Below are 25556 nucleotides of genomic sequence, written 5' to 3'. Positions count from 1 at the left end.
CACCATGGAACAAAGCTGGAACACTCAATAAAATAAACAGATTTAATACAGCATTCATAAGATACCTCAAGGATGTAAGCAGGGGGAAAAACAGTAGTATTTGATAACATCTAAGTTGCAAGACAGCAAAATGGAGCAAGAGAAAGAAAAAGACATACAAAAAAAATGAAGTACTTTATCTCTAGAAAACCCAGAATCTGGAACAGAAGATGAGAGTAATAAAAGATGTATGCTATACTGACTGCAGTATGAATAGCAAACATAAAAGTATAAATTGACTTAAAAGAGCATAATTGCAGATACTACCAAAGCAATTTAACCAGTCACAAAAAATGAACAAATAAATAAACAAACAAACAAACAAACAAATACAGATACCAACTTGAACCTGAAATGTTTACACTCATGCCCTCCTTTGTCTGTAAAACTATAAAGAGAAATTAAACTGAAGTTGAAGCAAGACGAACAACGTTGTAGCTGTCAAATCATGACAATATCGTAGCAAGTGTCCTGTCTAGTTGTTTCTTTCAGGGTTTAAATTCAAAATTATGAACTATGATAATTATATGAATTACAAAAAGAGTAATAAGAATAAACACTACTTAGAAGATACATTCCTTTTTTTTGCACTTCTAATTATGCATGAGATTAAACAATTTAACATAGAAATTCTAAGTTTTTAAATCACTGTTTTCAAAATAACATGTCTAAAGAGAATATCTATCTAAAAGATAAAACATAGAAGTTTTTCACCACACTTATGTTTTATAAAGCTCTGTTCCTCCTAATTTAAAAAAATTGTAGCTTTTTTCTTTGCAGAAAATCCTGCAGTTTTCCTAAGAGGATACATATTTGTTGAAACAAAAGTTCTTACAGAAAATTCAAGCGTCCTGTCCAGACACAGCAAACCAACAGCAATGGAAGCAAATACATCTGATGAAGATTTAAGGGTCAGGATGAAGGAAATTAGAACCAAGACATTCTACTCACAAAGACAGAAATAGGCAACTTACCTGACAGTAAGACAAATTTAGTTTTCAAAAGATGACCTAGATATGGATTGCATACAAAACTGGATTTGCTTACCAAAAGGTTTCTTCTAAGATATTTATTATTGGATTTGGCATCTTCATTTATGTAAAGTTTCTATAGTATTGAAGGACATATTGGATGCTACATATGCAATAAACTGCTACTCAGCCAGCACACAAAATTCTTGGAAAATATGTAGGCTCAGTACTAACTGGACACATCTACACGTGTATACTAATGCATAGCAATAAACTCAGCTGCATATCACACCCAAGTCTACTGCTCCCCGGTGCTGTGTTTACAAGTGTGCCCAGGACTGCAGCACATGGAACCGGGCCAGAGCAGCCCTGGCTGAAAGGGAGCCCAGGGGGTCAGCCTGCCAGCCTAGGGCTACTCCAGCCCAGCTCAATGTGTTGCAGAGGGGTTGGCTGGGGCATGAGGGTGCTGCAGTACAAGGCTACCTGGCAGGGAGCCCCTGCATTATAGCACCCTTGTGCCCAAGTCAGCCCCTCCAGCATCTACACATGCTTTGCTGCGGAGTAAAAAAATCTCTGCAGCAGGACAGTACCTGTAAATACAACTACTAGCTTGCTGCAGAGTTAATTAGTTTACTCCAGCCTAATAGGGGTGCATGTGTAGACGCTGAGACATTTACTGTGGAGCTATTAGGCAACTCAGCCATAAATCTCTCATGTAGACGCACCCACTGAGAACGAAGTTACTCCTTTTAGAGGAGGGACTATAGCAATCCCATTGAAAGGTAGAAAAGTTGTCATCACTCAGTACTCAGTCTTGTTAAACATCACCTTGCCCTAGCCCTTTGGTGTTAAACCCTGCTAGTTATGATATTTATGGCTTATAGGGTATCATCATATTTAAAAATGTAAACTTGGTGCAAACATAACCTATTAAGGTTCAACTGTGGAAGAAAAGTGGCATACACATTTTTAAGTGATATGAGATTTATAAACTTTTATTTTTACAACTGAGTATCAGAACACCATTTCATGACCAGACTTAAACATTTTCAGTTCCTATTGCCTTAATTTTGCATATTATCATTTAAACTAAAAAACATAAATCTCCATTACCTTCTATACTAGCACATTTTATTCCTTCTTGTTTCCTAATACTAATTCCAAGAGCAGTCTCCATCAATAGGAATCCATATCCTTAAAAGTTTAACAGAAGAGTTAAGCATTTACCAAAACTGGCCGCATTCAGATGAGCACGGCCGTGCAACATGTCTGCAGGGCCACAGACCACACATTTAGCTGTTTTCCATGCTACAAGGTAGCACCACGGGAGGAGGCGGGGAGAGTGGTTTGACCCCTGGATATCCAGCGGTCAAAACAACCAGCACAATAAGAAGTGGACTGGTGCACGCAAGGGCAGTGTGAACAGCTCAAAATCAGAGCCTGGCCAGTCAGAGTCACAATGTGGCTGTCAGCCAGGCTCCGAACAGCAGGATCTCACTGCTGCAGCCCCTAGAGGCCTCCAGAGCCCCAGGTAAGGCATATGGGGCCAGCCCAGTGCTGGCCCTAGCCTCCCCTACCCTATCGAGGGCAATCTGTCACACACTAGAGCACGCATGGCACAAGCATTCCCCAGGGACAACTAGTGGCAGCACAAGGTGCACCACCGCTAGTTATCCCCAGGGAACCAAGTGTCCATACTCGTCTGGACACGGCCATTGGTTTCACAACAGAAATGTGACATAGCTTTGTATACTTGTGTTTAGTATTTACATACATTAAAAAAATTAACAGGCAATATATCTACAAAATATCAAAAAGTCCTACCCTGTAGGGACACCAAATGGTGCCAAAAAAAACCTCAGAAATGAAAAGCATAAAATTGATCATTCTATTATTTTCTGAGTAGAGAATATATCTCTTTGAAGAATAAGCAGTCAGAAGGAATCACATGCAAAAAACAAATGTACATAAACATTTTCTAATCAGTTTCCAAGCTAACTGCTAACATATCTAACTTTTATTTTCTCATTAACAGAATATCATACTATTTTTGCTATTTTTTCCCCAAGAGACAGCTATAAAAAAATCCCTCAAACCTCCAAAAACACAGTTATTTATACATTCCAATAAAAGCAACTAACAGATGTCAAGTACTTTTGTGTTTATGTTTTAATGTTCCATAATATTTGTAAAACATTTTAGCATGGTTCTTTTTTTGTCATTGTTTTTTATCCTTTTGGAAAATTGTTCTTGCCTCCCATTAAAAAGGTAACAAAGCAACACAATACTTGTGCTTTCACCTGCAGCATTATTATTAAAGTCAAATCTTTTTTACAGGCCAAAAACCAAAAAAATAATAATCTAGAATGCATCTAGTTAGGTTCTAACTATAATTAAGATCAATTATATATGGTGTGGGTGTAGGTGTGCATGTATTACCAAAGCTGGGCACACATGCACTAAAACAAAATTCACTATACCAAAAATGTTAGTTAGGTTGAACCGTCAATCAAACAAATGATAGGAAATCACTACATTTAGGCTGGCTATGTAACCCTATTTCTTTCTTTAGACAAAAGAGTCTCCAGTCTTCACACAATCATATCCTGTCAATGGACAAGATGGACGATGTGCAGGGAATTAAGCAGCTATTCAATATTTATTTTTCTCCTCATTATCCAGAGTGGCCCTAGGCATTAATTACTGCACACAAGCCAAACCATGTACTAAATGTGGAATTATTAATTTCCTTATTTTTAGAGTGATTATTATGCATTTTACATTAGTATTTTACAAACAATAATAAATGTAATCTCTGCTATGAGATAAGAGAAGTTATTTGCCTATTAAAGAAGTGAAAAACAACAAAGAAATTGGTCTGAGGCCACATAATGAATCAGTGATAGAGACAGGACTAGAGCACAGAAGCCTCCTGACTCCTAACATTTCATTCATTCTTCCAGGCAATTCTGCCTTATCTTCTTTTTTTCCCCCCCTTTAGAAGTGCTCAGCATCCACAATTCACACTGAATTCACTCTCACTTGTGAGTGGTTCAAGTACCAGGAGTTTCAAGCTGGCAACCCAGATGGACAAGCACCTTATGATGCGTTCAAGTGACATAGCTCAGGCCAACTCACAAATACAGTTTGGTCCAGCAAGTAATACAATGATGTTCTAAATTAAGTTCACCTGCTCTAGACACAAAATCAAACTTCCTCTACTTGCACTCCTCTACCTCATGTCCTACATGCCTGCTAAATTCTAGAGGAAATAAATCAGGGAGCCTATCTAGAGTTTTATTCAGTATACATCTGAACACTGAATAAGACAAGTACACTGTGGGAAAATGTGATCATTTAAAACCTAGATCCCATCATACCAAAATTCCATCATAAAGCTTTTTTGTGCCACGAACACACCTTCCTGGGTACGACTGTTGGTGCTAAAAGCAGAACATTTAACAGTGGAGCACACTTCTACATTCACAATGAATTAGCAACAAATCTTTGTTTCTTTCATTATAGATGGGTCTTGGCTCCTTTGTTGTAATTATTCAGCAGACTGTACCTTCCCAGTGTTTTCCACACTGTTGCAGACTACTTTGACACCCTCCGCTTCTGACCATGTCACGTAGTCAAGCTTTTATACATCTTTCTACAATGCAGTAGTGTAGCTCTGTAGTTGAGTAATATAAAAAAGGGATCTTCTCCTTCCTCAAATGCTTTTTAAGCGGGTTCCTCACAATGCATATACCACATTTCGCCAGTCCACTGTTTTGAGGGTATTTGACACTGGACGTTTCATGACAAAAGTCATACAAAGTCTCAAAATTCCCTATTCCTGAACTGTCTTACGTTAGTAATCACAGTTCTTAGAATTACACAGTGTACAACATAGATTTAATACATCTGACAACTATTATCGCTGTGGTATTTTCCAACGTCACTACTTCTAGAAAATTAATGAAATACCCCTTTATAATCAGGTGTCACGGAGGAGTCCTTTAGGAGGGCCGTGATCTCCTCGAGGTCCCTCGCTCCGTGTCAAGGCCGGCCCAAGGCACCCTCTTATTCTCACCCGCCACATCTTGCTGGTAAATATAAGGTTGGGAGGCTGCCTACAACTCCCTGGGCACGGCTACTCGGGACCTCTGTCCCCGTGTGTTCCTGGACTTCTGGGGTCTCCCGGTATGATGGGTGCCCCCCCCAGGCACCCTAGCCTTATGGGTTGCGCGTGGCTCCTACCACCCCTAATACCACGCCCCAAGCCTCGCAGATGTAATAGACGTTGGTATGTCTGCACGCCCGCTTCCCGGGCCCTTCTTCTATAATCTAGCCCACTCTTGGGCCTTCCCCGTATGTGTCTACACTAGTGCCCCTTCCTGGGCTCTCTCTAACACAATGTCCCTCCCTGGGACTCTTGTCCCCTCTGGGACTTCCTGTCGAGCCACCGGTCTGTTGGGCCCACCGCACTATTACCCTCTCTGGTACGGGCTCACCGCGCTGCTATCCCCTTTTCCCGGGGACAACCGCAGCACTTTGCCCTGGGTTTTTCTGCAGTGCTAGCCTTCACCCGGGTCTACTATGCCCCTCTCGGGCTCCTCAGTAATCGCCCCTTGTTGGGGCTGGGGTCTATGCACCCCGCAAGTGATGCCCTTGCTGGCAACTGCTGCGCCCGTCCTGGGCTTCCTAATATGGCGCTCCCCCTCTTCAGGGCTCGCCGTGCCCACCTCAGGCTTCTCAATAGTCCAATGTGGCGCTCCCTCTCCTTGGGGCTCGCCGTGCCCACCTTGGGCTTCTCAATGCTGCCCCACTCTGGGGCTGGGGTCTACGTACCCCGCACACAACCCGGGGTCTTTGTTCCCTGCCCGCAACCCACTGGTTGCGCTCCTTACTGTCAGTTGCGCCTTCACTGGTACCGGGGTCCCCATACCACTGGGGTTCCCCCTTAAAGTACTGCGCCCTCACTCGGGCGCTGGGGCCCCCATACCACTGGGGTTCCCATATGAGGACACTGCACCCTCTTGGATCCCTATGAGGCCTCCTCCAACCCCTACAGCCTCACCCAAACCTCCGGTGTAATAAGCAACCACAACACATACTGCAAGCCTCCTGGCTACAACTGAAACCTATGGCACCCAGCCACTACAAAGTAAGCCGCCTGGCTATAACTTAACACCATTACTCCACTCCAACCTTCGGAGCTCTCATGAGCTGTACTGGCCATTGGGCTTCTACCCATCTCTCGGCCAAGGGAGCTCCTGCCTCTCCGGCTGCTGGCAGAGAACTGCCAGCCTGGCCTCAGCCCTGGGCTTTATAAGGGCCAGGCCCTGCCTCCTACAGGCAGCTGGCTCCCCTTAGTTGCTCCGGCAACCCACAGCTGCGCTCGTTACCCGGGCAACCCTCAGCTAGGCTCATTATGTCAGGCCAGGGCTCACTCACTCGCTCCCTGGCAGTTTTTCCTCTCTAGGAGCAGGGGGTACCGAGGTGCCCTGCGACATCAGGTGATTGTGTTTTCCTAAACTGAAGAGATGAGTTCTACTTTGCCCCACAGAACAGCAAATAGCTTGTGAGATGGCACTGGTTCCTTTTGTGTTGAGCACCTCTGCATTTCTGAAAAGTTCCACACCTCACCATGACTTCAATATCACTATTCTAGTGTCCAAAAGACATCACTGGCTCTATTTTTGGTTTGGTCATTCCCAAATGCACTCCATATATTCCGGTGGTTCTCAACCTGGGTGGTGCAAGACCCCCTCAGGGTGCTGCGAAACAGATGCTACCACTGCAGCGGCAGTGGCCATGTATAAAAATGCCGCATGCAAGGGGCTGTGACAGTTCCACCCGCATGTCCATTCCCAGGAAGAAAACTGAGGGAGGGGCCTGACAGGGAAGGGTTACAGCCTGAGCCAGCTCTGCCTGCTTTAGGGTTATCAGTGGGGATCCTGGTTTTCTCCGATTTAAAAAAAATCCCCAATTTTCAGTTAAAAAAAAATAACCCCAAAACCATATTTTTCCATGATAAAAAATAAAACACATCTGTCCATCGGTGGCGATTCATTTAAATCATGGGAAAAAAGTGGATTTGGGGTTACTTTTTCTTAACCAAAAATTGGGGATTTAAAAAAAAAAAATCCACAGACAACCAGGATCTCTAGTTATCAGATTGAGCGCACATGCGACAGCCCTCCCAAGTTGACTATGCAACAGACATGCAGGGCAGTTTTACCTGGAAGCAGCTTCGCCCAGTTGAGAAGCACTGAGGTAAGCTGAAGCAACAACAGTGGTTCTCAACTGGGAAGGCTGCTGTATTCAAATGTGGTGGAGAGATACCATCATTCTGTGGAAGTTTAGAACCAGTGATGGAGTCATTCCAAATTTTTCTGCCCACCACTGTGAATCATGATCCATGTACATTTTATTAAGATTCCCAAGATGACTGAACTCATAGATAAAGAATATGCAGATGGGAACTGGGGGGGGGGGAGGGTTCTTCCTTTACTTATTTCTCATATCACCACTTCCATGTTTTATCTCCAGCCGTTTCCATCACTAATGCACCTGAAATGCTTAAAGATACTTCAATCATATTCACATGCATGGCTACTGTGTGTCCTTGATCATCAGGTTGTGGACTGCTTGATAGAGGATCTGCTCTTAAAAACATTTCCAGCACCACTAAGTGGCAAACAGGTTGGAACTCTGGGGTCTTATCATATATCTATAATTTCAGAGGCAGAAGCTGTATCTTTAGTGCATCTCAAAGTCCCATTTTTGTAGTGAATCCCCAACGGCACACTAAATATGGAATCTTGTATATCAACAGGCCAAGCTGCGGGTCTACTTTTCAGTTTGTGCATGTATTTTCTCTGACGCTATCATAGCCCTAGTTGTATATGAGACTGGCAGCCAATCGTGCCCTGGCATCCAGGCCCACTCAATGTTCTCAGGGAGAAGATATCTTAGGCCAAGGCTGTTCAACTTTTAAACAGAAGGAGTCACATGCCCTGTGGGCCATACCAGAAGGGCTCACAGGCCCCCAGCACACCACATGGAAGTCCCACCACTGCAGTATGCACCCACAACACCCCCACTGCACCACGTGCCCACTATCATCCCTCCACAGCACATGCTCACAACCACACCAACCACAGTGGTGTGCCAACATGGGAACTGCCCCCACCACTGCAATGACCCTGCATGGAGACCCCCCCCCCACACTTCAGTGTGCGCCCCCATGTGCCCCCTCCCCATAGGGACCACAAGTCCCCCTCCACTACCATGGCCCCAGCCTCATGCCATGCTGTGCATATTGCTACATCACCAACGGCAGACGGAGAACGCAGAAGCTGGAGGAGGAAGGGGAGTCCAGAGACTCTGGACACTGTTACAGCTGGAGCAACAGGGGGAAGGGCAACCAGACAGGAGCCCAGGGGCCACAACTTAACCCCTCATAGGCCAAGTATAGGCCATGGGTCAACAGCTGGACAACCCTGCTTGAGACTATTTAGGGAAGATGCATACATTTGCAGGCATAACTCAATGTCCCTAGCAATTTTTTATTTCCTCAGTTGCATACCCAGTTACAGACTATCTTCCTCTTATATTTCACCTTTTCTGCCCTCTAGTTCTGCCCACAACACCCTTTTGTCTCCCATTCCATTCTAGTACACACAGATATCTCAGTATTTCTGGGAGAACAGCCTTCCATCATTCCAAGGGACCAAAATGTTTCAACTTCAACTTGCTTTTCAACAAGCTATAAGCAGACAGAATATTGTGGTGGGTGGGGGGGAAAGATGCATCAAAAGTATTTTTATAACTAGTGGTTCAGATTTCTAGCATACAAGGCCTTAAGAGTTAAGGTGAAGCACTGAATTTTGGATCCGTTTTGCCAATCTTCTCTCCATCATCATTCAAGACAGTAGTCATATGCACTCGAGTTTCACTTACCTTCCTCCTTTCTTTCTACTTCCTCTTGGTACAGACTGATGAAAACAAATAGAAGTTCTCCTATGAAGAGCAAGCTATAGAGTGCATGACTAAGAGGAGTGTTTTTCGGGGGGACGGGGCGGGAAGGTTTGCCATATAACGTAAGTTGGTCTAGTGATCTTAAGAAAATATGATATTTTTTGTGTTTTGGTACCTTGCATTAATGACTTGTCATGGGAATGCTAGGATAATTAAAATTGGTTAGTTCCTCAGCTAGCTATGAATATTCTCCCAAAGAAACTGCAATTACATAATTTTCTATAGAAAAGTTGGATAATTAGTAGTTATTTTATTTCAATGAGAAGAAAAGAAGAATATAGGATATCAAACTTTCTGATCTATGGACACATCAATCAGAATGCTTCTGAAAGCCACCATCATTCTTTTTCTCTGTTTCAGAATCTGTTTTGATATAGGAATAAGCAGACAACAACATTTCAATACTGTGGTTATTAGTGTAAGAAAAGGCAGGTGGAGGGGAAGTAAGTAGGTACTTACCACAACTCCAAACTGTTCTGGTTCAGACAAATTACTATACTCGCTCTTATACTTGGACAACGCATTGAGTTGTTCTTGCTCAGGAAGATGTTTTATTAAATTCTAGCAAAAAAGAGAAAGAGTTGGACAATATTAGATGGCTTGTACATCCCATCACAAATTTCCAAAGATGATTGCTCCAAAGGTACAACCAAATGTGAAGACAACATTTTTGTCCTTAAGTACTTATGGGTATTAACAGACACAGACTGAAAATATACCAGAAAAGATAATTTAATGATAGTATAATTTAGGTTGTTATAATTTTTTTTTTTTTTGCATTCTCTCTTTAATGTGAAAGCTAATGCCTTACAGCAGACATGCTCAACCACTGGCACATGAACCAGATCCAGCCATCGAAGCTACAGTATCCAGTCTGCAGGGCTCCCCACAGGACTGGAAATTTGGCAGTGGGGGAGTGGTGGTAATTAATACAGGCAGTCCTCAGACTTACGACACAATTGGGTCCTGAAAACTGTGTCCAAGTCGAAGCATTGTAACTCGGAACCAATTTTCACATAAGAAATAATATTATAAACAGGGGATTGGTTCCTGAACCAAGGCCCGATACCCTATTTACACTAAAAATACCCCAGAATTTTGTACTCAAATAATTATAGATGAGTAATATAGCTACATTAATGACTTTATATTGTAAATAGCAATCATATTGATTTGGACGGACTCCTTTGAGGTGACTTTGCTGGACTTTTTGCAAGGCTCTTGGCTGGACTTTTAGAAGGGTTCTTGGCTGGAGTCTTTTCTGGAGTCTTGTCTGTTTTCTTAAAGAAAGTGTCCACAGAAGTTTGGAAAAGATGTTCTCCAGGGAGATGAGTGACACAGCAAACTTGTTTGCTGGCGTGGCATCGCATTGGATCAAGCATTGTAAAGTCAAAACTGACATCATTAAGCTGAAACAGGGTATCAATTTATAAACGTTGTAAGTGAGAAATATTGTAACTCGAAACACTGTAAGTCGAGGACTGCCTGTATCTCCACCGAATTTCTAAGCTCCGTTGGAAGGACTGACAAGCCGGTCCATTGTGTACTGGATCAGGCCCAGGGACCAGATTTGGTCCGCAGACCAGCTTGGCAACCATTCATCTGCAGGCCATACTCTACAGCTTTAGAGTATGACTACACTGTAACCCAAAGATATGACTGCAGCTCAATTACACATACCCAAGGAAGCTTAAAGTAGCTACACTTAAATACTGAAATTACTGCAGTCAGAGCACCATAGAACAGGGTGGACTAGCTACTTAAGTATTTACCAAGGGTCCTAGACAGGCTTTGCAGACAACACTGAACCCACGATGCCACAGCAAGCTGGTACACAAGCTATTTAAAAGCTAGCCAGGATATGTCTACAAGAGCTGCATTGACACCTTTGGACCATAGTCTCCTTAGTTAAAGAAGAGAAAATGGTGAATGTTTAACTGAGGGTGTGTGTAGCCAGAGTGCTTATTAGCCATTTTAGTAAAACAGACAAAGGTTTATGGGAGGGAAAGGGAGGGGAGAGGGGTAGAGAAGAAAGGAGAGTCTTAAATCACTTGAAAACTCTTTTTTCTTTTAGCTGTTCAACTTCCAGTATCTTAGCTCTTGTAACAATCATTCTCCTGTAATCAAATTCTTTCAGCCCAGGTTGTACTTCAATTTTCAGTGTAAAAATAAAAAGGTACAAAAACTGCAATAGGAAAGTATTGTCCAGATTTTTATTCATTATCATAAAAATATTTAAAGATGATGTATACCCATCCCCTTTTTCATTGTGTAGGGTGTTGAAGGCAAGAAGTAGCAGTTTCAAATTTTCTAGAAAAAAGCAACATAGGGAAGAGAAAGCAAGGGAAAAAATAGATTTTTCTAAAACAGTGTTTTGGACCATTTGAGGGAATTGTGAAGTGAAAAGCAGAGAACAGGAAGCTGCAATGCTCAAGACAAGTGATGATCTGTCGCTGAATAATTATTTTAACACTTTGAACTGTAAGGAATACATGGAAGAAATTACCTGAAAACTTTTGCAAAATTAGATTGTAAAGGATTTGTATACCTGGCAAACAAATTGCTTCCTATTACAAAAGAACAGGGGCAAGTGCTAATTGTGGATTGCAAATTATTTTTTACATGTATAAACAGGTATAATTTTACTTATGGGCAAGATCCTCCAATCTGAAACTGTGAAATTCAGAAGCCCTACGGCACAAAAGTTAAAACAGATTTTAAGCCATGAATCAGACTCACTCATGCTACCCAGATGTTACACTTTTCATATGTTAAATATACCAGCCACCTACCTGACCATTACCAATAGTCTAGTCCATTACCAATAGAGCTGATCATCAGTATCCCAAAATAAAAGCCTTTTGTCCAGCAGCTATAATACATTTCAATAGCAGGAAAATCAGAGTAAAATTTTCCAGTCCAGAGATTATGTACTTTTTAAATATCAGACACCAGAAATATCAAAGTTAAAGGACGTTGGAACACAATACCTCTAACTAATATGAAGCAACTCACTGAACCAATGCCATTTTATGCAAATATTGCACATTCCCCTTGACTGAATGTAAAGAAAATGAAAGAGAGATTAAGATTCTAGCCCCTAAAACCCCAGCCAAAACTCATCACTGAAGAGTTTTCAAAATTTTCAGGCAGTACTAGTAAAATGAAGCGATTCCTATAGATAACTTCAAATTAATTTCAGATTTACAATACAAGATGAACCTAATTTTTGTGTGTAATTAAGTAAACTACATAATTGAGCATTCTATATGTTCTCATTTTTAATTATACTTTAAATAAAGAGCAGAAGTGAATAAACTTGCAAGTAAGCAAGTTCAACATTGACTACTTACTGTCATTGTTGTAATTAATTTCTCTACCCAGAAAGTTCATTCTTTCTTCACTCATAAATTGATACCGACAACCAGTACACTGAAGAATCCAATTTCAAGAGTAAGAAAATGCTAAAATAATGCCCTCCGCCACCCAAACCTCACAATGGTCTATTTCTTGGTAGGTGTTATAAAGATTAAACAAAGACATATGTATATTTAATATGCTTATATATTGAATGATCTAAGTTTAACCAATTTTTTTTAAGTTTTTTTAAAAACTTACAAACCACACGACCTTTTTGCCCCAGTCTCATCACAGCATAAAAAACTGGGTCTGAAAAATTTAAGAGTTTTCCTATTTTTAAAAACAAAACCAAAACAAATGTTCTCCTTATCAAAGTCTTCTGGCAACTTACCCTGAAAGACTTCCTGCTCTACCACCCAGCTACTGTTATGAATACTGATTTAACTCCATAGAAATGATCAACAATGGAAGGCCTAAAATCAACTATTCAACTATCTTTAAGCAACATGTTGATTAGATCTACTCTAAAGTTAGAAAATAGCAAGTCAGCAACTAAATAGACTCCACTTGTTTCTCTCCCCTAATTGTAGTGAGATTCTGTGCACTCTCCAGCTCACTAGTTGATTTTTGCGGTGTACTGCCTTTGCCTTGTGGTTACATGAATACAGTCCCAATAAACCAGGCGTGGACAAAATACTTCCTATAGGCCAGACCCGGCCCACAGGAGGTCCCTCAGTTGTGCCTGGCCTAGGCACCATCCAATCCGTGGCACATTCCACTGTCCACAGGCGCACAGCAGGGCTGGGGTGATTTTACAGCCAGACTCCATTTCCCAGCAGCCCCAGCTCCTTCTGGCTGCCACCACCACCAGCCCAGGCCTCAGGGAGACCAGCTAGAACCTGTGCAGCCCCATGCTGCGTGCAAGGCCCCAGCCTCAGCCCATGGGGGGTGGGGGGGTTGGGGTGCCCACAGCACCCACTCCAGACCCATCTACCCAGGCCACTGAGTAGCAGCAGTTGGGCAGAACCTACTGGTGGGCACAGGAAAAAAAGGAGGACATGCCAGTGGGCATGGCCATCTTCCCCCACATTGCTGCTGGTTGCCCAGAGCTCATGCTGGGGAAGCCTTGCAACTCCTCCCACCAATACTGTCCTGATGCAGGTTCCAGGCAGCAGCAGCAGCAACAGGGAGGTTGATGCACCCACCACCAGGTCCTGCTTTTCCTCTGCTATGCCCAGCAGCAGCTTCTACCTGGCTGCCACCACAGACACTCATTGTGGCAGGGGCAGACAGGTCAGGAGCAGGTGCTGCAGGGACCCCATCATGCCATACAGGGCAGGGCAAGCCATAGTTGTGGACAGAGCTGTACGCTCACCCCAGGGCCGGGCAGAAGCTGCTGGGCACCGGGAAAGAGCGGGACCTGGCAGTGGGTACAACAGCCTCCCCCTTGCTGCTGCTGGGGCCTTCTTGCTGCGGCTACCCAGAGCCTGTGCTGGGGCTGCCCTGCAGCACCTCTCTGCTGGGCTTGGGGGCACAGGATAGCCCAGAGGCAGCACTGGCATGAAGGCAGTGGCAGGAAGAAGCTGCAGGGCAGCCCCAGTGTGGGCCACAGAAAGAAGGCCTGGGTAGCAGCAAGGGAGAGGTGGCCATGCCTACTGCCTGATGCCACTTTTTCCTGGACCCCAGCAGCAGCTTTTACACAGCCACTGAAAGCGAAGGTGAGCAGCACCTCCTCTCCTTGAAATAGGAGGGGAGTACAGCCTCTCCTCAAAGTAGAAGGGTGGATCAGAGGTGGTGCTGGTGGTGATGGGGGCTCTGGCTGAGCTACCCCTGCTGAAGCTGCCATCCACCCTATGACATTAACAATTAAAATGATTCAAAGATCAACCATCTTCAAGAAGAAACACTTTAATAAAGAAACATATACATTCAAATTTAAATGGATAAAAGATATAAACTGACAAAGAAAAAAATATAAATAAATGAAAAAAACTAAAATCCTCAAACTCACACTCCCTAAAATATTTTCCTAACAAGATAATAAAAATATCACACAAAACAAAAAACACAGACAAGTCTGCCTCCTGCTGCCAACTGGCAATGCACAGTTCTTTTGTGTTCAAGCTCAATAAAACTTCTTGAATAGAAGTAAGTTTGTGAAATATAATAGCCAAATAGACAACATAGGCTGACTGTTTACTGTATGCAAAGTGGTCCCAAAATGCCCCTTAAACTTTAAGCATGCCTCTTCTTGGTTGTGTGCCCATAAGTCTAAAGTTTTTATTTTCCTAATATCCCTTGCCTCATCAGCTAAAGTATGACCAGTACTGTTATGATGGATCAGCTGTGAGTATACAGAACAGCTTTCCAAGTTGTGCAAACCCTGGCCTTTCTGTGGTTTCTAGAGGATGATGATGTAAATTGTTCTCTCAAGGTACAGATTCTGGGAACACCTTTCTCCCTGTAAAGCTGAGTCTCTTATTTCGCAGGCTAAATGGAATTCTCTCCATAATTCAACTGAGAAATGAGGACCTGTATCACTTTCCGCTCCTAGTAACAATTGTTTCAGCCAGTTCTCTCCCCTATGCACAAAAAAACAGGTTATCTGGGACATGCAGCGCTATGCTGACATGATGAAGCTTCCACCCAGTAGGTTACTCATCTAACCTTTCCTTCAATATTCCACTGATGATGATGGCAGGAAGCATGAGCTAAGTAGTTAATTCCCATTTCAAAAAAATCAGTGGAGGGTTCTCATATTTAAGTCTTAAGTTATGAAGTATAGAAACTGATAAGAAAGTTAAACACATCCAGTTTTAAAAAAAAATCTGTAGCTCATGGAACAAAGACAAAAGCACAGATTACATATATAAACAAAAGAAAACCTAACAGTGTTATAAGACTACTAATAAATGTTAATAATGATGAAAATGTGTGAATTAAATATGTCCATTATACATCTAAAATAAAAGAAAAGGATTAATTATTCTTATAGGGAGGTAATGAAGTACCTTCTAGTGCATTAGTAAATAAAGAGGATGCTATAGTGTCTACTAGGGGTAAATAGCTTTAAAATCAGCAGGCTTGTTACACTACATCCAAGAGTCACAGAACATTGGCTGAGGAGATCTTTGGCCTACTTACATTAATTTTTAATGAATTGGAGAGAATTCCAGAGGACTAGAACAGTGACAGGGTTAAAAAGTAAAGCAGGCTCAGGTAATTAAAGATGAATTGGCCTAGGCAAAATAATGGACAAGCTGCAGTAACTCTGTTGTCATGGAACCCCAAAGCACTAAGGCATATACCCTGAAATCCCTTGAGAATAATGCCATGTGCCCATGTCATTTACCATACAAGACAACCTTGGTAACATGGCACCCCCCCAATAATTAGATTGTACAGATGGAAAATTTATAAAATTGATATAATTTTCCAGATATAGAATCTGATGATTGGCAGTTTGCCTTGAATTTGTCCCTTGCCCATTGCTATGGCAGGGAAAATAAATCTGGAGGGGTCAGGTGGCCCATTTGCCCCTTTCCCATTGCAACCTTTCCCCTGCACCCCCTGCCCCCCTCTTTACTGTCAGACCCAGACTCTAGATACCCCCACAAGGGATCTATGTGCTCAGTAACCCCTCACTTATAACTAAAACCAGGTATTCCTGTTACAAGTCCTAGGATGCTCAAAAAAATTATATGCAGACAGGGCACAGGACAACCTGGTTGGGTTCCACTTCATGGAGGGTGGGGCCACAATAATCATATGCAACAGGCTGAAAGAGAAGAATGATAGAGGGATTCTGGGCAAACTACTTAGGGCCCTGCATGGTGATGTTTGCCAGACCTTTAAGGCTGGTAAAGAAACAGGAATTCTTGAAAATGAACAAGAAAGGCATAGGCTCAGCTGTAGGAGTAAAGAAGAAGTAAAAATGTATTGTTTAGTGGCTCACCATGACTTGAAAGACAGTCGGTGCTAAGGGGGGAACTGTGCTTAATGGGTACTAACATATATGTTATTCAGATGAGCTGCACTAGCCTATCCTTGTGGTAGGTTCCCATCAGTTTGTTTACCCAATATGGGCCATGCGTTTTATAATCATGCTCAGTATTGGCTGCATTTAATCAACTTGATAATTGGTTTCCATTACTAAGCACATGATGCTTTTGGCATCAGTTTAATGACAGACAATATATTTAATGAGGCTTCTGTGTGTGCAAATGTAAGATTAGGGGTTTTATGCCATGCTGATGGGGTGGGGGAAGGGGGAGTGTAGGGTGGGACCTCATCTTGTATTCAAGTAAATACAGTGATTGATGACACAGCCACTTGCATGGGAAGTCCTGCCTTTAGGGTCCTCATTAAAACTCACTATTTCTCCTTTACTACAGCATAATTGCAATCAATAAAAACAATAAGGTGGGTTATTTGGGTGTAGGATGGGGGTTGGACTCCAGAATGTGGAGCTCCAGCTCTGGCTCCTGGCTGCCTTCCACCTACTCAGCAGCCCACAGGTAGCTGCTCATTGTGCCGGGTGGGCAGAATGGGTGGAAGGCAGCCAGGAGCCGGAGCTGGAGCAACATGTTCTGGGGCAGGGGGAGGAGGAGCCACTGGAAGTGGGAGGAGCCAAGTGGTACGGGGCCAACTGGAGCTGCACCCATAGGCCATATTTTGCCTATCCCTGGCTTGGATCTTCTAGTTATCTAGCATCAGGCTGGGTAAGGAAGGTCTAGGACAAATTCACTCAGGGCAGCAAAGCTTAGTTAATAGTCTTCTAATATAGCAGTTCTGGATTCGTACAACCCCCGCCCCACACACACGCGCATCCTCTCCACTCTTAAGTATGACTGAAGACTGATCCTAAAAAATAATGATTAATGTCTCTTTCTGTGGGGTTACTGGTTTAAATGATGCTATTCATTAACTTGTTAAACAAGCCATTTTAGGTTTTTTATTCCCTTTGGATAGAACATATATAAATATCAATACTAAGTATCAGATGTAAATGAGATGAGTCTTGCTCCCACCATCTGTACAGTATGCACACACAAGTGTAGAAGCCAAAACTAATGTTCTCCATAGGGATTTTTTTTTTAGTCTTAAAAAAGAACACAGCTGTTTCTGGGTGTCTCTAAACTCATTTTAGCTGAGGAAAAGAGCAGGCAAGAAAAAGTCGTTTAATCGGAGATATCATATGCACAAAAAGGAGCCAGTGTGCAACTACAACAGAATAGTATTTCACCCGATTTCCAATATATGCAAATATATGCTGTAATGACACCAGAAAGGGATGTGCTACAATAAGGTATGATATCAAAATACAAGCTGAAAAGAGCACAAAGCCTGCTAGCATTAAGTTGGCAATGAAGTTTAAATCTGGCTTGGTATAACCTACAGAGATTTTCCACCTACCCTTTTGCTGGCTACAGGGATGAAAACATTTAACATCCTCAGATGAGATAATGATACCAACCAAATTCCTGGTATGGATACAGCTATGCTGATAAAGAATTCTTCGTTAGCTTAGCTTGTGCCATTCATGAAGGTTGTATTTCTAGTACGGCAGAAAAACATTTTCTGACAGCATATGCTGGGTCTACACTATGGGGCTTTATGACATAGTTATTCAGGCATAATTATTGTGGTTGTGGCTCTTTAGAAAAGAAAAGCTCATCAAGAGGGACACTCATCCTTAACTATCAGAAAAACAAGTATATGTAATACGGACAATACTGGCTAGCCTCCATCAAAAACATATATATGCAATTATTGTACAAAATGTGGTTCCAGGTGGTCCAAGAACCTAAGCCAAAGATGTAGTTTTCCAAAAGCTTAACAGCATGGAATGTAAAAGGATTTTTCCTGAATTTCTTCTGAATACCAGTATAGAAATAAAGTTTAGTAAAAGAGTTCATCATAAAGGATAAAAATCAAGTACAGTACTCTGCATTTGAGCATGATCATATGATACATCCAAAAATAATTTCATTGTTTACTGCATGCAATTTTGATAGTTTTCCAAATCTAGGTTGTGTACAATTATCTAGTAGATATATTATAACCAGTTGATTATGTTCCAATGATTGCAATTGGATTCTTTGACTTACCACTCTAAGTAATTGTGTAAATAGAAAAAAATGTCAAGAGCCTGTGAGCCTAGTGTCTCCACATAGAACTGTATTGGTTTTACACTTTGAATATAATGCTGTGGAATGTGAAGTACTCTACAAATAAGCACCAGGGAAACATGCACAGTAAGTGGCTGCTGGAGATGCCCGAGGCAGGGTTCCAGGTCAAGTCAGCACTAATTGAATAGAAAAAATCTGCTTTTTCACCAGAACAAAAATATGACAGCTTTATGAAGTGCAGGTGATGATAATAAAGAGTACTTCACAAGTAAGCAGTTAGTAAGTTTGGAAAATCCAAAATGTTACTACACATTAAACTATATGTCTGAATAAATATGTAAAATAGATTTACAATCTGGGAGTTGGCAATAAAGATGAGGATACCATAGAATATAAACTCAATTGTTAAATCTGCATAGTAGATAAATCTTATTTAAAAGGTTCACTTTTGTTTACTTATTGGAAATGCAAAGTTTATACTACGAGAATAATTATGCAGCAATGATTTTCCAACTGAATAGTTTGTGTTAAGAGTTTTCATCACTAACAAGTTTCTGTTTAATGAGAAGCATACACTGAAATATTGGAATTTAAACTGCCTGTCAATTTACATACCTGAATCATGGACTCTGCCAGCTGTGTTTCATCTACTTCCAATATCATCATTTTGATTTCCTCATAAGGCACTCGGAAAGAACCAAGGAAAATTGCTAAAACAAAAATTTAATGCATAATGAATGAAGGAAAGATGATACCAATCTGTTACTCTACTTACAAAGCTCACATTAAATGATTTATAGCATTCTATAGGTCACCCAAACAATACACAAATACTATAGATAAAATATAAAACTTTTTATTGAAGTTTTTACCACTTCCCAGTTCCAAGTCTGACTCTTCCTACCCTATGGATAGACATACTTTCCTGCCTTAAGGGATGCTACCTTAATTATAGCCAGTGACTCAATGTCAGTCCATGCTCTGTGACAATGGTATTTTCTTCTTGTAGCTATAATCATACAGAATATTCCCACTGCACTTTTTGAGTGGCTATAAATAGAAAGTGCATACCAAACTGCAAAACAAACATATCCCCTTTGCTTACAAATAAAAATAATTGTTCATTTTAATAGTGCACTGAATTAAGAGATAATGGGTTACTCAGATAAACAGTAAAGTGTGTGGGTCATGAAAGAAGGCGAGCTTAAGGTTGATACCAAAGTGCCAATGACAGAATTCAAATATGGAGTAGCCAGGGAGGTAATTGTATTATGTAGACTGTTTGCAGAAATGTCTTATGTAGACTGTTTGCGAAAAATGTGGGCGTTAGAAATCTTGGAAAAGAAAAGGCTGCAATTATCAAAACAAGAAACTAAGGGCGTGGGGGAGGGTTTTGTTATCTAGCCAGAAAAGAAGAAGCTATATCATAAATATTTTGTTGAAAGAGGAGGTACAACTTCAACAGCAGCAAAAATGAATGCAAGGAGGAAGTGGAGGAGAAGGATAAAGTGAAACTAAGGAAATGAGAGACAAAAGGAATGGTAGGACTTGAAAGCATTGACAGCAAATAGAAAAAGCAAGGATGTTCAAGAGATAAAAATCAGAAACTGAAGTTTTGGCCATATGAAGTTTAAACTGCTGGTGGACCATACAGAAAGAGTTACCAGATAGGCGGGTTTTAATGGAAGACTACCCTTGTTGGGAAAATGATGTAGGAACTGTTAGCATGTAGAAACATGAAATCAGGAATTACAGTATCAGAGGGAAAGCAAAAAGGAAACAAAGAAGTTTTTGCTGTTTCCATTTGTATTAAAGTCCGCAATGCCCCATCTATACAAAATCCAGTCACTAAGATTTTCCTGGGTAAGTCCTTGTTTCCTTCATGCACATCAAAGCCTTTACAAATACTGGTTTCCAATTTGCTATTTAACCAAGTTGTTTGTGCCTGAAAATTGTCAGCAGACTCTAAAATGAAGCAACTTACCAGTAATTGAAATGCTTTGAGATGTATTTTCCACATAAGTGTGTAGGTGTGTGCCATGCCCTATGCTTTGACTGGAGGCTTTTTTTTCCCTTGCTGCCTTAGCAGTAAGTCGCAGAATAGAGCCTTGCCACATTTTCTCATGCACCCACACTGAGTGGGTAAAGAATAGTTCGTACTTCCTGACCCTCCGCTTCCAGGACTCAAAGTTCCAGAGTTCTATTTTGGTTTTGACTTCAACGAAGATGAGAAAGAAGAAGGAGATCTAAATAAGTGCTGTACAAGGACAACACATCTCAAAGAACATCAGTTAGTAACTTTGTATTCTCCTTAAATAACTGTCTCCCAAAAACTTTCCTAGTTGTGACAGATTCCACAGAACAAATGAGTCTCAAAGTCCCCTTAGGCAAACAGCAAGTGTAAGACTGCTATAACAATAATGGCATCAGATCTCCAGGCTTCTGCAATTGCATAAAAACTCTGAAGGTATGGATGGATGCAGGTGTCACTAATGGCATTACACAGAAATGCTACTGAGCTAGGGTGGGAAGTGCCTATGTATCAGACATAACTGACCCCCAACCCCGAGTGGTCTCACAACAATCATGCAGTTCAAAATCCAACTGAACAACCACTGGGATGATATCACTGTGCCTTTAAAACTCTCTGCTTTTGAGATGCAGAGCTGTAGACACTTTCTAATTCAGGGACCAGCAACCCTGTAGTAATGGTGGGCCAAATTAACACAGCTTGGCCCAAAGGCAGGCCACCACTTGTGCCCTGGTCATCATCTGCAATCTAGCCACTTCCTCCACTGCCGATTGCTGCTGCTTCCTGCCCGCCCCCTGACCCCCCCGCAAGTGTTGATCATTGCTAGCAACTGCTGCAACTCCTTGTAGGGGACTTTTTGAATCAGAGGTTTAGAAAACGGAACAGTTTCACCATGAATGTCTTAGACAGAACCTGAGCTGAACCTCCCTAGAACAGAAGAGTCATTTCTTGGTGGCCTCTTGTTGCAATTCTTTGACTGCATGATCCCATTTTGTAAATATAATCCTGACTACTGAATTCTTGATCTCACATATGTTGTACAGAGATGACTCTCCTTTGGCAATCTTTTGCAGCATTCTGAAGACCTAAGAGGTATACTGCAGGCTGGTAAACTTAACTGCTGTTGCCTCAATCTCATAACATGGCTACTTCAGACATATAGCACCACCATATCTGTTGATGTAAAACATCAAAGTGGTATTGTATGTCACAATCTGGACATGATGCTCTGAACATAGTGCATAAAGCCTATTGAAGCTCTCATTTCTAAAATATTAGTCTGCAGATTTATTTCATCCTGAGACCAGAGACCCTAGACTTGAACATCTCCTGAATTAACTTTCTAACAGCTCTGGGCAGCATCAGTCACAACTGTCACACTGGAAAAAGAGGACACAAGTGGTAATCCCTTGAATGCCTTACTTGGATCTTCCAATCACACCATGGAGGAAAGCAATGAAATCGGGTCTAAAAACAAAAAAATACCTTTAACATGCATGTGCATGTGGAGTGAGAGGCTTTTCTATAGGACCCTATTACTTGCATGGTATGGACCTCTTCCTGCAGTAGACTCTTATAAGAAGGGCCCCTAAGAAGAGGTTAGAAAACAGGAGCTGTAAGAAGATAGTCATTCAAAAACTGGATCAATATCAGGATACCCGCTGGTAAAGGCCCAATCTGGGAAAAAGCAAGCCAAATGATTTTGGAAAGGTAGGCAGGTAGCATCTTCAAAACTCCCTGTTTCTGAGTACAAGATTTGTGAATTAGAGAGTAAGATACAGCAAAGTGCTTTTGTCAATGGAAGCTCTACCATTTTCTACAAATTTCCCTTTGGCAAGAGGTACCAGGAAAATGGAGAGTTTGGGTCTGAAAACAGTACTTAGTGTAGTGACTTTGCTTCATTAGTAGTAGTAGAGGATGCTAGCACAAGCAAACCTTTCCACAGCAAAGTGTATGAGTAGTACCCAAACCTGGGCTTATAAAGAGGAAAAGAACACTTGCCACCCACGGCTCTCAAATCTTTCAGAAGTTTGCAGAGCCTCATCTATCTTAGAACTCAACAATTCCAGACCTTTGAGAGACAGCTACTCCATAGAAGCCTGAGCCACCTTCAGCCAGTCTTATAGTGCCCTCTTAAATGAAGCGTTATCAAACAGGAAGTGTAGCCATTTTGACATCTCTGGAGAAATTCTCACAGCCTTGACTGCTACACTGGACAAGAGAAGTTAGCTGGTACCCCAAAACTAGGTCTCTTCCAGGAATGTGGAGTGCCTGGGCCTGAAGACAATACTAGGTCTGGTGCTTGTCTGGCTTGACTTATAAACAAGCCTGGTGCCAGAAGGAAATGCAAGGTGGTCTACAAGGCTTGACGATGTAGCATGCAGGCTGCTTTGGTGGAGGAAGACATGACTAGGGTGCACTCTACCTATACTGCTAAGGTTAAAAAAAAAAAAAAGTCTCTCGTCAGAGTGGAGGATGCAAGATACACCCCATAAGTAAAAATAAGTATGTGAGCAGTTTTCAAAAGGCAATTATTCAAAGCTTTAGTAGACAAAAGAAAACTGAGGACTGCAACTTTCCAAACAAAATCAACCTAAAACATACCCAGCATGAAATAGTTAATTCTTTATAACGTTTTTTGCAATTGAAAGCAGAGTCTAGTGCTGGGTAATATCAGGCAACCTTAGTAATAAGCAAGTCTAAGTGGTACCACTTACAATGAAGAAAATAATTCTTTCAGGTTCAAATTTGAATGGTAGGTTTCCAAAGGTATACATTTTTCTGAGAGCTGATTTCTGCAGAGTGGTTTTGTAAGAGATATTACCAGCCATTTAAGAGTTTGGATACTATAATTTTTTTTTTCATGGTATGAACATACAAAATTGGAACAATGAATTACAGTACCCCAAGTTTCCTATGAATTTTTTTCCAGTTTTCTAGCATTTTATCTAGTCTAGTTTGAACTGTTTTAAGTGACAGGTCTTCCACTTTAGCAAGCTAGCTGTGAGAGATTGCAATATTAATTCCTTGATATTCAGCCAAAAGTTTTCCTCCTAAAAATGTAATCCCATTAGTCCTAATTATAAACCATTCCACAAGTCTAAAAATGGAGTAAAGACGCAGCACAGTCTAAAGCCTCGTGATACACTGTGATAATAGCAATTGATTGTGTGTAGGATGCTAGATTTCATTCCCCCACCCCAGTAAAGCTCTTAAGGGCATTCTTCATAAAAGACATGGGGCTTTGAACTACCATGATGCTCCTGCTCTGAAAAAAAAAAATAAAAGCTTTAATTTGTTTAGTTTTGCAGCAGAGTGAAGAAAAAACTGATAAGTTCATTCCTGATTTTGGAATTTAAAATAACTGACAGTGTATTCAGAGCTGTAATATGGATTCTTATTTACTAATCTAGATAAACTATATGCACATACACATATTGCATCAATTGCACTTATTTGCCCTTAAGACAGAGAGGGCATGTGTATGCAGTGATCACTTTTCTTATATGCCTAAACAACCTCCAGACAACAAAATATATCATAGACAATAGATATTTTCACCAAAAGAACTATGGCAAATGGGCTCTGCTTGTCATTATGAACTATACAAATATGCTGAATGTACACATGTGTATCTAAAATTGCTTTCTATTGAATCTGCTAATGGCAATCAATGCATGGTTTCTGTTTATAATATATGCTTGCCAGCCTGTCAGTACTCTTTCCAACACTTATGGCTGGAGTCATTTTCTCTGGAAATGCCCTTGCACAAATACAACTGATAATGAAGATAGGATCCCACAAGCGGGGCATGAATTAAATCAACCAAAAGAATCTGCTCCAACCGTGAGTGCTTGAAATCAGGTGAAACCACAACAGCTACCTATATTGCAACAACTGGTGCATATGATTGTACAATGGAAGACTGGCCTATGTATATAGAGTAGCTGGAGCAGGGTTTGTGGGGTTTTGGTTTTTTGGTTTTGTTTTGTTGGGGGTTTTTTTTGGGGGGGGGGGAGAGAAGGAAGGGGTTGTTTGTTTGTTTGTTTGTTTGAAGTAAATGAAATTCCCCAATGGAAATATGCAGACACACTACTGAGTTTTAACAGATGAAAAGCATACAGTTTAGGACACAGAATGATTACTTCAGAGAAGCCAGCAAGCAAAACCTTAAAGAAATAGTGCAAATTGTCCAAAAGCACCAAATCTGGCACCTAAGCCATTGATCACTGTAGAAAGGTTTCATAAGAAAAATCAACTAGAAGGTTTATCTACTTAGTTTTTTTATGACAGAGCTACAGAAATTGGCAAAATAATTAAATTAAGGATGGACTCAATGAGGCCCTTGGAGATGGATGTGCGTGAGCTACTTAATGAAGCCATACAAAAGAAGCTCTTAACAGAGGAAAACCTCACCTTTAAACGTGCTGCTGGATTGGAATAGCTATGGAAACTGCAGCAAAGGAGGAGAGCTACAGAAATCAGACTTGAGTGAGCTATTATATATGCAGTGCAAGACCCAGGGCATGCAGCAGCTAGATGTGTGTTAGTGATGTGGGAAGGGATCCCACTGCCTAGACAATTGCTAGTTTAAGGAACTCTACCACTGCCATTGCACTAAAAAGGGACATATTCAGGCAGTATGCCATGCTAACAGAAATAAAGTATAGCATAGAAAAAGGAATAATAAGGCATATGTAATAAATAAGGGCAGCAGATACACAAAATAGTAAAAAAGTGAAGAAGCTAGTCTGGGCCTGTACATTGTGAACAAGGGTGACAAATCAGCCATCTGGCAGACATCCCAGGAAAACCCTTAACATTGCAGTGGATACAGGTTCTTCAGTGCCTGTTATCTCCTATTTAGAATAGGGGGGAAAAAAACAAACTTAAAATGATAAATTAAGGTAGACACTGATGTTGCTAAATACATATATAGAAGAGAAGACTGTGCTAGAAGAGGTAATGTCTCTGCCAATAAAATATAAAAAT

General features: G+C 41.3%; 1 protein-coding gene across 3 annotated transcripts in view; it reads right to left on the bottom strand.

The window, feature by feature from the left end:
* Window positions 1-25556, bottom strand: part of DIAPH3 (diaphanous related formin 3) — a 487575-nt gene that overhangs the window by 248381 nt on the left and 213638 nt on the right. For all 3 annotated transcript variants that reach the window (XM_059723010.1, XM_019500535.2, XM_014608394.3), the window contains 2 exons: window positions 19148-19242; window positions 9501-9602 (listed from right to left, as the gene is read on the bottom strand). In XM_059723010.1, the coding sequence (XP_059578993.1) occupies window positions 9501-9602; window positions 19148-19242 (197 nt within the window). The remainder of the gene's footprint in view (window positions 1-9500; window positions 9603-19147; window positions 19243-25556) is intronic.

This window comes from Alligator mississippiensis, chromosome 1 (genome assembly GCF_030867095.1).
Source record: "Alligator mississippiensis isolate rAllMis1 chromosome 1, rAllMis1, whole genome shotgun sequence".
NCBI classification, from domain to species: domain Eukaryota; kingdom Metazoa; phylum Chordata; order Crocodylia; family Alligatoridae; genus Alligator; species Alligator mississippiensis.
The sequence above is the reverse complement of the archived record's forward strand: the minus strand, read 5'-3'. Positions and strand labels throughout refer to the sequence as shown.